The sequence below is a fragment of the Colletes latitarsis genome, chromosome 8 (assembly GCF_051014445.1).
Source record: "Colletes latitarsis isolate SP2378_abdomen chromosome 8, iyColLati1, whole genome shotgun sequence".
NCBI lineage: Eukaryota > Metazoa > Arthropoda > Insecta > Hymenoptera > Colletidae > Colletes > Colletes latitarsis.
In genome coordinates, this window is record NC_135141.1 from 23,357,365 (window position 1) to 23,373,136 (window position 15,772).

Genomic DNA, 15,772 nt, shown 5'->3' on the forward strand with positions numbered 1-15,772 from the left:
CTATAAATTAAGCCTACTTCACACTATTCACTCACCAGACATACGACTAATAAAGATAACCCTACAGTTAAAATCCCAAACAATCGTGACCCAGAGAGCTATCTAACTCGAGCAAATAAAATAGTAAAAATGGATCGAAAGTGGCAGTCGGTGGACTCGTCGCGGTTCGTTGCGAGCCGATCGAACGATTGCAAATGTTTTTTAAATTTGTCGCAGACAAATCCGGCGCGCGTGAGAACTGAGCAGCGGCGGCGTCGAGACGCCAGCGGGCCCGAGCTCGTGGCTCTCAAAGGAGAAGGGAAGAGGGTTGAACGTCGATCTTATTTCGGACAGACACTCCCGATCTCGCGTCCAAAGTGGCTAAGAGCGTAAGTCCTCGTCGCGTGCACCAGGAGTGCTCGACCGGGGGGGAGGTGCACGTACAGGTGCAGCAGGAGAGACGGGAACCGAGGCGCATGCCTTACCTGGGGCCTGATATGACAACCCGGCTGTTCGCCATGTTCTACACGGTCGAAGTCGGGGACACCAGATTCACCATTCTCAAGCGGTACCAGAACCTGAAGCCCATCGGCTCGGGTGCCCAAGGAATCGTCTGGTAAGTCGATCGAGTTAGGTGCAACAGTCCTTGGAATTATGAAAAATATTCTCTGGTAAATTTTGCACGGTTCGAAGACACCTTGCGTTTATTCATCGTTGCGGTTAAATTAGGCGCCCGCGGTGGAGAACGAATCGTGAGCTAAAATTTCGCGAAGCACTTGGCACCGTCGATCGCCAGCCAATCAATTGGCGTGGAAAGTAGGCACTGGACGTAAAGAGCGCTTTCAGATCAGTGGTTCTCAACGAAAACTATACGCTATCCTTCGGTTAGATAACTAGAATTGATATAGCATATTTCTATATACGTTTCTAATAAAAATATGTCGGGGAACGCTGGTTTGGAGGCTTAACGAGTGCGAAAACTCTCGAATGCTGTAGCCAGTAGTACGAGTCGGTCAAAAGGGAGCCGCTCGAGCGTCCCCCGTTCTTTGTCCTTTCGACGAGCGCGTTTCCTGGCGATATCGAGGCCTCGTAGTCGACGAAACGAAAAGCTGATAGCGATTTTCAATAACGATGGAGCTCGGTTCGAGGCAGGGAACGCCGTGTCAAAGCCGCCGTGAAAAATTCGCGCGACGGCAAGGTGGCGTCTCGAGAGGGGGAATCGAATTTCGGGTTTCGTATCTCGTCGATCGGGGCAAAACGCGACTGGTTTAGATTCGATTATTCCGCGTTGCGTGGCACGTATTTGCATCTCGCAACCTCGCGAGAATCCTTAAATCCCGATACCCGGGACCCCCGAGGAACGCAATTTAAGTTTCGCCGTTAGAAGAAGTACGTCGATGGTGGACTTTTATTTCGCGAAGCTGCCCGCGCGCGTAGAATTATTCATGGGTTCCGCGGTTAAAAGGTTCGCGGCTCGTCCGAAACTCGACGCCTTTCGGTAGAAACGTATCCTTTCGACGATACCTTTTACGTAATCGCAATTAGAACGCGGAAGACTGGACTGTGCTCGTTCGATCGATCTCGAAAACCGTGTGCGTGTGTGTGTTGCAGCGCGGCGTACGACACGGTCACCGCGCAAAATGTGGCGATCAAGAAGCTCTCCAGACCTTTTCAAAACGTCACGCACGCGAAAAGGGCCTACAGGGAGTTTAAACTCATGAAGCTGGTCAACCACAAAAACGTGAGTCTTCTTGGAACCTTCTTCGATATTCCCTCGCTGTTTTACGGAGAAAGAAAGATCTTTATACGGTGCGAAGGCTCTTTAGTTCGCACGCGTACGAGGGCCCTTGTTCTCGATACCGACTCTCAAGAGTGTAACTCCCAAGCGGATAGCAGACGTTATCAGAATCGATCTTTCTTTCCCCTTTACCCCCGTTTTGTAAAAAAATCGACGTTGCAAGTTTATTGGGTATGCGTGGAACGGAGCACGACTTGGACTCGGGCTCAAGTAGAAAGGGAGATTAATGGTCAGACGCGCCGGCCAAATCGTATTCGATCGTACGCGTCTCCAATGGAACAATGTTACTCGTTCTTTCCGACTTATTTTTACTTGTAAAATCATTTTATCGCGCGTACCTCTGCCAATAATTTTGCAACTCGCCGTAAGAACTACGGATTCGTCGAGTTTCAACGAGGTTGAGGATTCGACTCGGGCTCGAGGAGCGTTTGTCTTTCTACTTTGATCGTTTCTCCGTCAGATTATCGGTCTTTTGAACGCGTTCACGCCGCAACTGTCGTTGGACGAGTTTCAAGACGTCTACTTGGTGATGGAGCTTATGGACGCGAACCTCTGTCAGGTGATCCAGATGGATCTGGATCACGAGCGCATGTCTTACCTTCTGTACCAGATGCTCTGCGGCATCAAGCATTTGCACTCCGCCGGCATCATCCACAGGGTGAGTGGTCGCGATCGTCGATTTCGAACGCGAAACGTTCGATACTGATCTAGCGTGTTCCGTTCGTAGGATCTAAAGCCGAGCAACATCGTCGTGAAATCGGACTGCACGTTGAAGATTCTCGACTTCGGGCTGGCGAGGACCGCGGGAACGACGTTCATGATGACACCGTACGTCGTGACGCGGTATTATCGGGCACCGGAGGTAAGCTAGACGTTCGTACGTCGACGGGCGAACGCGTTTCTCAAGGTTCTTGTCGGTCAGGTGATCCTGGGCATGGGGTACAAGGAGAACGTGGACATCTGGTCGGTCGGATGCATCATGGGCGAGATGATTCGAGGTGGCGTGTTGTTTCCCGGCACCGATCACATCGACCAGTGGAACAAAATAATCGGTACGTCACGCAACCGTGGTCCTCAGGGAGCAAACCATTCGAAAGCACAATTTTTATCCGTGGATCGTTGAGCGTTAAATAAAGCGGATAAAAGGAATTTCGATCGGCGATAATGGTTTGTCCCCTTAACCTGGACCCCGATCCATTCGAGTCGAAGCTGATTCGGTTCTCGGCGGTATCGCCGCGCTGCCGTCCCAGTTTCACGGGAAACGCGCGATAAAGCGACTGCTCGGTTTCGCAGAACAACTGGGAACACCGGCGCCGGAATTTATGCAGCGGCTGCAGCCAACCGTGAGGAATTACGTGGAGAACAGGCCACGATACCCGGGATATCCGTTCGACAGGCTATTCCCGGACGTTCTGTTTCCCTCGGATTCTTCGGAACACAATAGATTAAAAGGTGAGTAGGTCAACGGAGTCGTCGGCCCTCGGACGTATCGATCGTCGCGGAAACTGTTGTTGGTAAAACAGCGTTCCGCGCGTTCGCAACGCCGTTCCGCGGGACTCGTGTTGCGTTCCGCATCGCCTTCTCCGCGTTTTTTACTTCTCTTTTCCAGCCAGCCAAGCCAGGGATCTATTGTCGCGCATGCTCGTCATCGACCCCGAGCGACGCATCTCCGTCGACGACGCTTTGCTGCACAATTACATAAACGTGTGGTACGACGAGGCCGAAGTCAATGCCGTAAGTGTCGTCGATCCAGTCCCCTTAATCCCGTTGACGATCTCACCTGCGTCATTCTACTTCCCCTTTCTCCTCTTCGCCCCTCGAAACCCTCGCGATATATCTGCGGGACAGTTCTGAAAGTTGCCAAAATACGGGGCCTCGTAGATGTTAATTTTAGAGTTGGAAGATTTAATGTATACATATTGAAAGTTAGGGTATTGCCATAAGGTTTTTTACGTCATACCGGTACGATCATAAATCATAGTCGTTAATTACGACGATGAAGCTTGGTTTTGCTTCCTCTGTAATGCAACGCGATACGGTGCACACGATGTGCATTACGGTTTCGAGGGAGTTGGGGAGAAACGTGAGAAAAAAATATGAAATCCGTTATAGACTGTTATGAAACTGTATACTTCGTACTTGGATATTCCAATCCTTCACCAGTTAGCTGTGGCGCCCCCTTTTGGAAGCGCGCACGTATACAGGGTGTTTGGCCACCCCTGGGAAAAATTTTAATGGGGGATTCTAGAGGCCATAATAAGAGGAAAATCAAGAATACCAATTTGTTGATGAAGGCTTTGTTAAACAGTTATTAACGTTTAAAGTTCCGACCGTACTGAATTTTTTTCTCGAAAATGCGCAAGATTTCGGGGGTATGTCTATTCACCAAAAATGATTGTAATTCACCCCCGCAACCAAAAATAATTTTTCCATAACGATTTGAAATTTTTTTTTTCCGTCGAAAAATTTCACACCTCGAATTTTTTTCTAGAAAGTAGGTAGGATTTCGGGGGTATGTCTATTCACCAAAAATGATTGTAATTGACTCCCGCAACCGAAAATAATTTTTTTAGAACGATTTGAAAATTTTCACTTTCGTCGAAAAATTTAGGCACCTACCCCCTGTCGATTTTTCTTAAAAACTATTTTTTCATTTTTAGTAATTTTGTTTGACGCCCTACAGAAAAGTTGTCTAATACTTTTTTGTAGGTACCCATGAGCTCTACTTCAGAAAAAAGTTTCATTGAAATATATTCACTATTATAGGAGTTACGGCTGTTTGAAAATTGGACCATTTTTATGGGGTTTTTCTCATTTTGTGGGATCAAGGACCAACTTTTCGAATATTTTTATAATTTCTATATATTCTACACTAAAATACGCGTAGTTTGCTTTTTTAAACATTAAAATCGTCCAATCCGTTCGGAAGTTATGACATTTTAAAGATTCGCATGAAAATTCGGGCAGACATTTCTGGCCAGATATTAGATTTTCGGTAAGGAATTTTTTTTCTCGAAACTGAATAGGATTTCGGGGGTATGTCTGTTGACCAAAAATGCTTACAATTGACCCGCGCAACTAAAAATAATTTTTCCAAGACGATTTGAAACATTTCAATTTCGTCGAAAAATTTAGGCACCTACCCCCTGTCGATTTTCCTTAAGAATTCGTTTTTTATTTTTAGTGATTTTGTTTGACGCCCTACAGAAAAGTTGTCTAATACTTTTTTGTAGGTACCTATGGGTTCTACTTCAGAAAAAAGTTTCATTGAAATATATTCACAATTGTAGGAGTTATGGCTGTTTGAATATTGGACCATTTTTATGGGGTTTTTCTCATTTTGCGGGGTCAAGGACCAACTATTCGAATATTTTTGCGATTTGTACATATTCTCCATCAAAATACGCGTAGTTTGCTTTTTTAAACATTAAAATCGTCCAATCTGTTCGGAAGTTATGACGTTTTAAAGATTCGCATGAAAATTCGGGTGGACTTTTCCGGCCAGAAATTAGATTTTCGGTAAGGAATTTTTTTCTCGAAACTGAGTAGGATTTCGGGGGTATGTCTATTGACCAAAAATGCTTACAATTGACCCGCGCAACTAAAAATAATTTTTCCAAGACTTTTTGAAACATTTCAATTTCGTCGAAAAATTTAGGCACTTACTCGAATTTTTTTCTCGAAACTGAGTAGGATTTCGGGGATATGTCTATTGACCAAAAATGCTTGCAATTGACCCCTGCAACTAAAAGTAATTTTTTCAAGACGATTCGAAAGTCTTTTTTGTCACCCAAAAATTTCAGCAGCTACTCGAATTTTTTTCTTGGAAGAGGGTAGGATTTTGTGGGTATATGTATTCACCAAAAATTATTGTAATTGACCCCCGCAACCGAAAATAATTTTTCCAGAACGATTTGAATTTTTGAATTTAATTGTTAATAACTTTTTAACGAAGCCTCTATCGACACATTGGTATTCTTGATTTTTGTCTTATTTTGGACTCTAGAATCCTCTATTAAAATTTTGGGATGGCCGAACACCCTGTATGTGTCGCTGTTAAAATACTGGATCAAAAAGATGGGTTTATTTTATAAAATTGACAATTTTATTACTAATATTTATTTATTTGGTTAACATAAACATATATTACATACATATTAAACGAAAAACGCAAGAAAAATTAATCGGCCATCAATGGGCCGTCTGGTCTGCGTCACGCATTTATCTCTTGGCGGATCATCCCTGAAGGAAGCCTATCATAAATCAGTTTCCCAACTTTTGCTTTCGCCGCTTTCACGTTAACATCTAAAAAACGTTATCATAAGCTGCTTCAGCCGGTGCATACGGGGACGGATGAGTTCATCCCAAGTTATCCATATTTTTGGCCTCAAAATATTCTAAACATCTTGAAATTGGAGAATAAGTTTTATTTTTCACAAAAATTACAATTTAAATAGCCAATGGTCACTATTTTTTACATGACACACAATCCTGCCACTTCTCCATGACGAGTATACTCGTCGATCACAGCTAGCTGGTTATAAGACTAAGACTCTGCGGTTTATTTGTAATGGTAATGCAAGGGGTTGAAAGGGGGTGTCTTAAACGCGTTGGACGTTTGATTGCAGCCCGCGCCAGGCCCGTACGACCACAGCGTGGACGAGAGGGAGCACACGGTGGACCAGTGGAAGGAGCTGATCTACCAGGAGGTGATGGAGTACGAGACGAGCCACAACCCCGCGACGGTGGCTCAGACGTCGGAGAGCGCCGCCTCCCGGTAGACACGGGACAAGTCTTCGCCAGCTTTCTCGCCGAGGACGCGCCTAGACTGTCCGATCTATCGTATAAATATCGCGGGAAATGTAAAGAGGGGAAGCGAGGAATAGGACGAATAGGAAACCGTTGGCGTTGACGTTGGCGTTGGCGTTGGCGTCCACGGAACAAGACGCTTTCGTTTTCGCTCGATACGAAGAAGAGAACGTCCGGAGGGAGAGGCGGCAATATTGCGAGACAAATGTACGCGAGAGAATGTTTAGGATGCAAGAGAGCGAGATCGAGTGAGTAAAAAAAAAAAAAAAGCGAGCAGAGGGGGGGGCGCTGCTCCGTCGGTTTTTCGAGAAGAGGAGAAATCGGCATCGAGGGAGAGCACCACCGGTTGTTCCGCGCGGCGGACGTACGAGGCATAACGAGCGCGCGTCTGCGAGAACACGCGACGTAACTGTAATATATATGTATACACACGTGTAGAAGACCGTGTATGCATATATAATATACAATATAAATAGAAATATATTCCCGTAACCAAAGCATAGGCGCGATTCAGAGACACACCGACGGACGCTGTTGATCTTCTTGCTCCTCTTTCCGAGAATCTCCTCCGTAGGGGGAACGCGATCGCGACGCGTCGTCGATCGACTCGTCCCGAAAAGGAGAAGCTTCGCGCGATTATACTTTTTAACAAACCGTTCCGCGGCGCTTTTCTTTCGTTTATCCGGTCCGACTTTGTACGAGGAACACGGAACCGCGGAGACGGAACCGATCGTACGACGAACCGGCCGATATTCGCGCGTATTCTCGTTACCCCGTCACCGATTTCGCACACCCAAGCCTCCCTCTCTCTCTCTCCACCCGCGTCGATGGTATATTTTCGTCCGGCGATCGATGCGCGAGCTCGTCGAAGACGTCGCGTCGCCCCGAACTCGAAGCGTCCTTTGCGTCCCTGCGCGGCAATATCTATTTTTCGTAATCGTCCTTGGAACCTGGGGAACAAATCCGCGATTAAGAGAAAACGAAATAACCCGGCGACGTGGACGTGGACGAGATCGCGGACCGATCGCGCCCGGGGAACCGTCTCGCGCGCAGCTTTCGACCGTTTTTCCTCTTCCCCGAGGTCGCGCGGATCTCCCTTATCCCGATTTCGGTTTATTTTTCCAGCGCGCATCATCAACTACCCCGCGAGCAGCAGCTTTCCTTCTCGTTCGTTGGCCCCCGCGTCTTGGTGCGCGAACAAAACGCAGCAGAGAAGCCCCAAACCGATTATCGTCGATCGAGATACAATTTTCTACGTGAATTTTCCGAAAGCGTCCGACATACAGGGTGTCGCGGATAGGAGAAGCTCGTGTGCCGGTTCCCGTTTCGAAGTCCGAATTTCGATTTGCCGCGACGACGCCGTTTAATCGTCTAACAATGAACAATTGTGTATTTTTATATGACGCAAACTCGAGACGCGCGCGTGCTTTTTTGTCTAATCGTTTTCGCGCGCTCGTACAGCCGCTGATATTTTCTATCGCTAACTTTGTAAGGTGGTACGTCGCGTTTAATCCACGAATAAATCCCATTGGGGGGGGGGGGGGGAAACGACGAGGGAGACAAAGAGGAACAAAAAAAAACGAATAATAATGATAAAATGTGCAAAAAAAGAAAAAAGAAATGAAAAAAAAGATGGATATCGTAGGGAGAAGAGAGTCGCGGGGCGTAAGGTCAACGGTCGAATACGTTTCTTTGGAAACTGGACAGTGCAATGTCGCGGCGATCGATCCTCGAGTATTACGACGTCGATTGTGTCTTTAGCTAGTTAGTTTGTTAGGCGAAACTCGTTCTTTTCGTGCAATCGTGCGATCGTCACACGGCGACGCGAACAAATAGAACGTATAATGTATAATTGCGCACGCGCGATAACGCTATTTCGTATTTCGTGGAATTTCGCTGTCGACGGAGAAACGGCAATAAATCGGCGAAACCGAGCGCAGCTCGGAGCAGCGGGAACGCGACTCGTTTTCGGCGTTTCTTCGCTCTTGGACGTTAGACTTTATGTTTGGTACGAGGAACCACGAGCGTCGTCTATTTCCGAAGGAACGTACATTTTAGCGTTTAACGGAATGCGCGTTATTCCAAAGCGACACGTTTTCTGGCAATATCTGTACAGTAGTAACCGGAACCGAGGACGTTCGTTCCGACGACCACGACCACGACCACGACCACCACGACGACGACGACGACGACGGCGACAGCGACACTGACTACAAACACGACTGCGATTACATTGGTGATTATTATTATTATTACTACTAGTACTACTACTATTACTATTACTACTACTAATATTATTATTATTATCATTATTATTCTGTTTATTATTACTATTATTATTACTATTATTATTATTATTATTATTATTATTATTAATATTATACGAATTATTGTATTTATTACGGTTTACTACGAATCGAGTTATAGACGATCGTGAGAGGAACAGTGAAGAATTGTGTAACGTAAACGTTGATTTTTATTTTCCACGACGATAGTTATGTGAATATATTGCTACAGTCCGATCCAAATAATCAAGCTTTTGTAACACTAATTATAATAAAGCAACGGTGATACTGCTAATCGCGTAATTGTATCGCACACGGGTGATTCGGACACGAGCGGTAGGGGGGAGGGGGGAGGATCGCGTGCACGACAAACGAAAATAACGACGAGGAAGGAAAGGAGAAAATAAAACGCGCCAAAAATCTTTACAAATTCGTGCGAGATCGTTCACCATTTCTGTTCTCTCGTCTCTTTAGCCGTCGGCCGACTCCGAAGCGAGTCTCGCTGGACGCGGATTGCGAGCGAAAGCAGAAAAGAAGAAAATGTCTCTATTTTTCCACGCGTACGCGCAGAGCCTGTTTCATTCGCACAGCGAACGCGCCAAAAAGGGACTCGGTGAACCGTGATTCCTTTGTAATTTCGTCCAGCTCCTCGAGCCAAAAGCACAATTTTCCCGACGCTTTTCGGGACACCGAGAATCGGGTAGCGAGCTTTCCTTCTTCTCGTCGAATCTCCTATTTCTGCGTATAACGGGAGGACACGCAAACACGGGCCCTAGTAAAGATCATTTTCGAGAGACAACGGAAACGCGCGCGGATCGTCGCGGCGCGGCGTACGTTCGCGAATCCCACCGCGGTCGGAATTTCTAAAGATTTTTGGGTATACGCTCGGAGATACGAGGACGAAGTGATATACTTATTGTAACGCGTAGATATACATATATGTTATAGTGGAACGGGAACGAGATCGCCAGGCTTCGGCCGTACGGCGTCTTCCTCGCGTCGCTACGTCCACGAGGACGCCGCGGTCGCGGGAACCGTTTCTCCGCGGTATAGAAAATGCAAGGGGAACGCGCGTCGCGCTTTCTTATTTCATTCGTAGACCGAGAACGAATCGTAGCCGTAAACAAACTAATAATAACGTGGTAACAATTAACGATAATAACGATAGCAATAGCAATAGATGTAACGATTTAGTAGCGCAGCGAATTAACGAGAATACACACCGGTAACAATTGTTGCACAGCCGTAGAAGAGACGATCGGTGGAGCCCTTTCCTCGGACAATGGATAAAAAAAAGAAAAAAAAATACGAGTAAATCGGTAGAGACGCGAGATTCAGCAATGTCCCGGCTTTTATCCGCGCGGACCGCGCGGAGAACGATCTTTGCGAAACGCACCCTTTGAACGCGCAATATCGGTGCATCGAGACAACCGGTACGAACAAAGTCGAACTAAAGTAACACAGCCGACAAAGGAAAATTGTAATAATAATAATAATAAATAATAATAATAATAATAATACTAACGATAATAATAAATATAATTAACGATAATACTAATGTTAATATTAATACTATCGATAATACTAACGCTAACGATACTACTAACACTACTAATTATGTTAAAAAATAATGAAAAAATAGTAATAATAATAATAATAATCGTGTCCATGTCTGTCGTGAAGGGAAAACGAAGCATAAAATAACCGGGTACCTTCAAAGTGACGTGCCTTTGAGACTCTTCGAAGCGTGACGATCGGTTCGTCGTTGGCCTTCGACTTGCTCGCGGTGACAGACAGACGCTTCCGTGTCCGTATTGCGCGTTTCCAAGGGGAGAGAATAGTTAATAACCGACGATCCGCGGACGCTCGATCGTTGATTCGGTCGTCGTACGTCGCGCGAAAGCCTTGCGATCGACGTTGCGTTTCCGATATTGCGCTAAAACGTAGAGTATAACAGACGAGGGTTAGAAGGGCTACGGAGAGGTCGGATATAGAGAAACACGCCGAGGGTGCGCGAGGGATCGAGGATCGTAACGAAATGTAGTCGACGAGTAACGAGCGAATGAATCCTTTTTCTTAGCGCGGCAAAAAATGGCGGATAGAAAAGCGAGGAAATATTTTGAACGACTCAATTCCGATGAGCAGTGGGACGGGGCCGGGGGAAGAGAAATTTGAAATAATAATAATAATGTCCATGTTGTTAAATATTAGCGGTGAGGTAGTTTTGCGTATAGCGACGTCTTAGTTTAAACTTAGTCCTTAACACGAGAGAGAAAACCAAGGGAGCGTGGCAGAGAGAGAGCGAAAGAGTGTGTGAGAGGGAGAGAAAGAATAGCGAAACGACAGGAGACAAACTAAATAGGAAGAAACCAGCGCGTAAGGATGAAAGATCGAGAGATACGGTCTTGGGATTGGGGGGAAAATACGTTGTTTAAGGAATGGCGGTTCCTCCCAGGTCCGATCTTTCTTTCTTCCATCGATGCACGCTCACGGAGAAGCATCGCACGCACACGTACAGGCACGTATCGGTCGTCCGCGATAAGTTGGCCAGCGGGACAGGGGAGTACTTGGCTTGCTCCAGCCATCAGCACTTTGGGACCGATCAGACCCGCATTCCACCAACTGGCCAGCTTCTCGCGGGTGCACAGTATGCGCCGTAACACGCGACGAGAGAAAGAGAGCGACTGAGCGGACGAGAGACAGGAAAACCGACCGACAGACACACGCGTAAACACACATACACGCGCGACGCATGATAGAGGTAGATTAAAACGTTAGAATATAGATTTTTAGATGGAGTTATCGAGCCCGTTCCTTCGTATTAGATATTTGGTAGCCCTAGAGATGCCCGACGCCTCGAAACGAGACACGTGGACAACGTTACCTAGCGACCAGATCGCGGAAAGCGTTCGCTCCAACCGCGACCGTATTGTTTCCAGACAGACGGGGCGAACCGACGGCCGTCGCTCGTCGACGCTTTTCCGCGCGTTCGCCGCCCGGTTCTCCTTCCTATCCTAAGACTCCGTTCGCGACCATTCGAGCTGTTCGACTCGGAAGAGTGCTCGCGAATACGCCCACCACCCCCGATCAGCAATAAAACGTTTTTCCACATCGTCGGGACCTCCGGATTCCAATCGACCGCGTCGCGGCTCGACCGGACCAGCGTCGACGAGGAGCCGCCGGGGCGACACCCGACAGTTATTCATTTTGTACATTTAGAGGGCGATCCTTTTGTCGTCGATCTCTCCCGCGGGCAACACAGAGAGAGAGAGAGAGACGCGAATCCTCGAGCGAAACGAGACGAGAGAAAATGTTGTCGGAGCGGCGGAGTATACCGACGGAACGCACGGGATCGACGCGACGAAGAAGAACGTGGTTTGCAGAGACGAACACACACACACACACTCCTACAGAATACCGTGCCCATTGTAGTCGCGCGATGCGTACACGTAAATTATTATAAATATTAATGCATTAATATTATCGATTATATATACCTCTTCTGTACATACAGTTAAACAGCAAAACAATAACGATCGATGATTGTCGTACGACGCGTACGGTTAACGGCAAGCGGCGAGAAACGTTGAATTGCGTATTGTTTTCTGCGACGACGATTCACGAGCGATTTAGTTTTGCGCGGGATAACGAGCACGAACGAGTAATGTAGTTATAATTGTCGCGGCGATACGACGACGACACCGTCGTCGCATCACCGCACCAAACGGTATAAATATTATAAATACATACGGTACGACGAGGATCACGACAGCAGTGACGAACGGTGATTTTTATTATTGCTATTATTATTACTATTATTATCATTGCAATTTCTTATCCGACGAGCCGTGCGATTATTATTATTATTAGTAACGATGAGTGTGAAACGCGGATGAGAGGTACGGCGAGGAGTATCGCTCCGAGCAAAGCGGATCGTTCGCGAGAATGGGGAGTCACGACTAACGAGGGACGAGAACAAAAACCGCATACCTGTCGAAACCACCGCTAAATGTCCGAGCGTCCTGGGACGCGCAAGGACGAATCTTAGGTCTAGACTGAGCAAGGGGTTCCTAAATTCTTAAAGATGGTTCACGGATGTCCTTACGACCCTCAGCGAGGGACTCGACGAGTCGACAGGACGATTCGTCGGACACTCGAAATGATTCCAACATCCAAAGAGTCACGTTGGCTGGAACAAATATGGCGATCTACTTTCGACCTGATCGAATTTTCCTTCGCGATATAACGAGCAAACTTCTTCGGACACCAAAAGATTACTTTACAAAGTCCTAACCACGGCTGCTCTTTCCTGTGTCTGATTATATCAGCTTGTTTTAGCGATACCGTTTCGATGTCCGAAGAAACTTCCGACCTCGCTAAATCGCGAAGGCTGTTTAATTTATTTAACTTGACTGCATCTTCTCAAATATTTTACAAGAAACGCACTTAGGGACGTATAGCGAGTTATCAGACACTATTGTACAGACTTTCGGTTCGTGGCTAGTACCTTTGCTGTTACAACGAATTTTTCAACCGGGACCGTTCGAAAGTCTTAAAATACGGTCTTTATTATCGAAATTACACCAAAGGACACTCGATGCAATTAAGCTATGCGTATGAAAACAGAAAGAAGCTGATCTACAGACTGATAACACTTTTCATCCAGCAACGAAAGACCATCGCAGCTCATTCGTATTCGCTACAGACTTTGCGCGGTCGCCATATTGGTTCCGTCCACGTAAGAAGCACGAGACACGCTCGGCGTTATTAAGAAACGAAACGAAACGATCTATTCGAGTAGACGAACCGTCCTGGAGCGTCCTCGTGGCGGATCGTCAGCTTCCTAGCCTTCTGCGAATACACCAACGACGCGTCGAGGCATCCTCGAGCGTAGCGAGCCATTTTCCGATTTTCTTTTCGTCCGTAGGGACCCCCTTTTTATTCCCATACACTAGCGCTTAGAACGATAAACGCGAGCGACCGCGAACGTTCACCCGTTTTCGAAAGAGACGTCGTGCGAAAGGATTTTCGTCGCACGCGCGCTTATAATCAAGGACTTGATCAAAGTTCGAAGCCACGTTTCTAGGCGTAAACGATCATCCTATCGTTATTTATTGGCAGATCCGAACCAATGCTCAAGCGATGCTGTTGGTTTAAAGTGAATAAAAGAAAAGCTGAGAAACCACCATTTTCTTTACCCGTCTTGTACCTATAGGCCTGTAACGTCGTGTATGTGCAGTGGAGTATAAAGGGAATAAAGAGTACACACTTTTTCTATGCATGGCTTTTTTAACTTTTAATTTCACTTGATCGCAAACGACATAAGCACCCGATACGAACCAGTACGTTCTATTCTCGCGAAAAATTATACTGTTGGTTCACGTAAAGTCCGCCACAAAGAGTCTTTGGTGTAATGGACATCGTTTGAAACTCTTTTTACACTTACCCTTACGAAATCTATGCTGCCTAGAATTATTTATCCAACAAAGAGTGCAAGAGTTGTGCGTGAACATAGTTTCACATCGCATTATGCGTAACATACGTTAACTTGAGATTCCATACGTCGGTCTATTTAATAAATTTTCCTTATTTTTATAATAAAAAAAATATACGAACGATTGCACCCCCATCTACGAACAGAACGCCCAAGTTTAGCGAGGAAATAGATTCTTGGGCGTTCTGTTCGCAGATGACGGTGCAATCAATAATGACATTATTATATACATCTACATATATAATCTCAAATTAATGTATATTACGCTAAACGCGATCTGATACCACAAACGAGGTATACGAGTAGACCTCTTACCCAATGTATCTTTTCGGCCCATTTTTATGGCGCTCTAGAGTCCCATTGCCATTTCACGCGCAACGTTATCAACGGATTTAGAAATGAACACAAGAGAAAGTGAGACAGAAAATGAAATGACAGAAATTTTATTATTTGTTAACAGAATGAAAGTTGTACGGTCCATCATTGGACATCAATGGATTAATTTCATTGGAGTAATCAATTGATTCAGATTATTTAAAGATTTCAAGATTAGTAAAATACCTAAGGATGTATCTCATTGTTACGTAAATCCCCTATTTTTTATTTCATAACTCAGCAAAACCGTATTTGCGACTCGAAATCAGTGTTAGCAGACCGCGCATCGGGGGCTCCAGGAACTCATTCCATTTTCGACACTATGCCCAATTGCGTGTACTTTCATTCAAGCTCTTGGATCGCTGACGTCGCTTGCATTTCTCGAAAGCAGACCTGGTCATCGCTACCCGTTCAAATCGTCAGTAAACGACAAAAGCCATCGTGACATTTCTCCGGTACCGTTCACCGGCACGAATGTGAGTGGATTTGGGACATGGGATATTTGCCGAGGGTTCTACCCTTTAACTCCACAGACGGCGGGTTAGTCCCATCATATCCCAGAACCGCTGACGCCAGTGACCAAGCGTCTGAGGCTGAGTGTGAATAAGACAAAATGACATATGCCCTCTTTCTCGATTCACCGAAGCTGCCCAAAGTAAGTTCAGACCGTCTCGTGGGAGTCGAGAGAGAAAGGCTCACACTTCCCTTCTCGCTCTTGAACAACTAATATCCGACCTCCCGTCAACAGGTCCCCACTGGCCTCTGCTGACCGCTGCTGACCACTCCTGGAATTTCTGACAACGTATAACGATTACGACTGGCTACTGTTAGTCTCTCCCAGCCTCTGCTGACTGCTGCTGACCACTCCTGGAATTTCTGACAACGTATAACGATTACTACTGACGTCTGCCAGCCTCCGCTGGCCTCTGCTGACCGCTGCTGACCACTCCTGTTACTTCTGACAACGTATAACGATTACGACTGGCTATTGTTAGCCTCTCCCAGCCTCTACTGGCCTCTGCTGACCACCGC

At 46.2% G+C, this 15,772-nt stretch overlaps 1 protein-coding gene across 1 annotated transcript; it reads left to right on the forward strand.

The window, feature by feature from the left end:
• Positions 1–455: 455 nt before the first annotated feature.
• On the forward strand, positions 456–14,148 carry Bsk (mitogen-activated protein kinase dJNK). The gene is made up of 8 exons (XM_076770193.1): positions 456–595; positions 1,591–1,720; positions 2,238–2,435; positions 2,505–2,639; positions 2,700–2,829; positions 3,071–3,229; positions 3,387–3,511; positions 6,406–14,148. The coding sequence occupies exons 1-8, from the start codon at positions 456–458 to the stop codon at positions 6,556–6,558; spliced, it is 1,170 nt and encodes a 389-aa protein (XP_076626308.1). The 3' UTR covers positions 6,559–14,148.
• Positions 14,149–15,772: the final 1,624 nt, after the last annotated feature.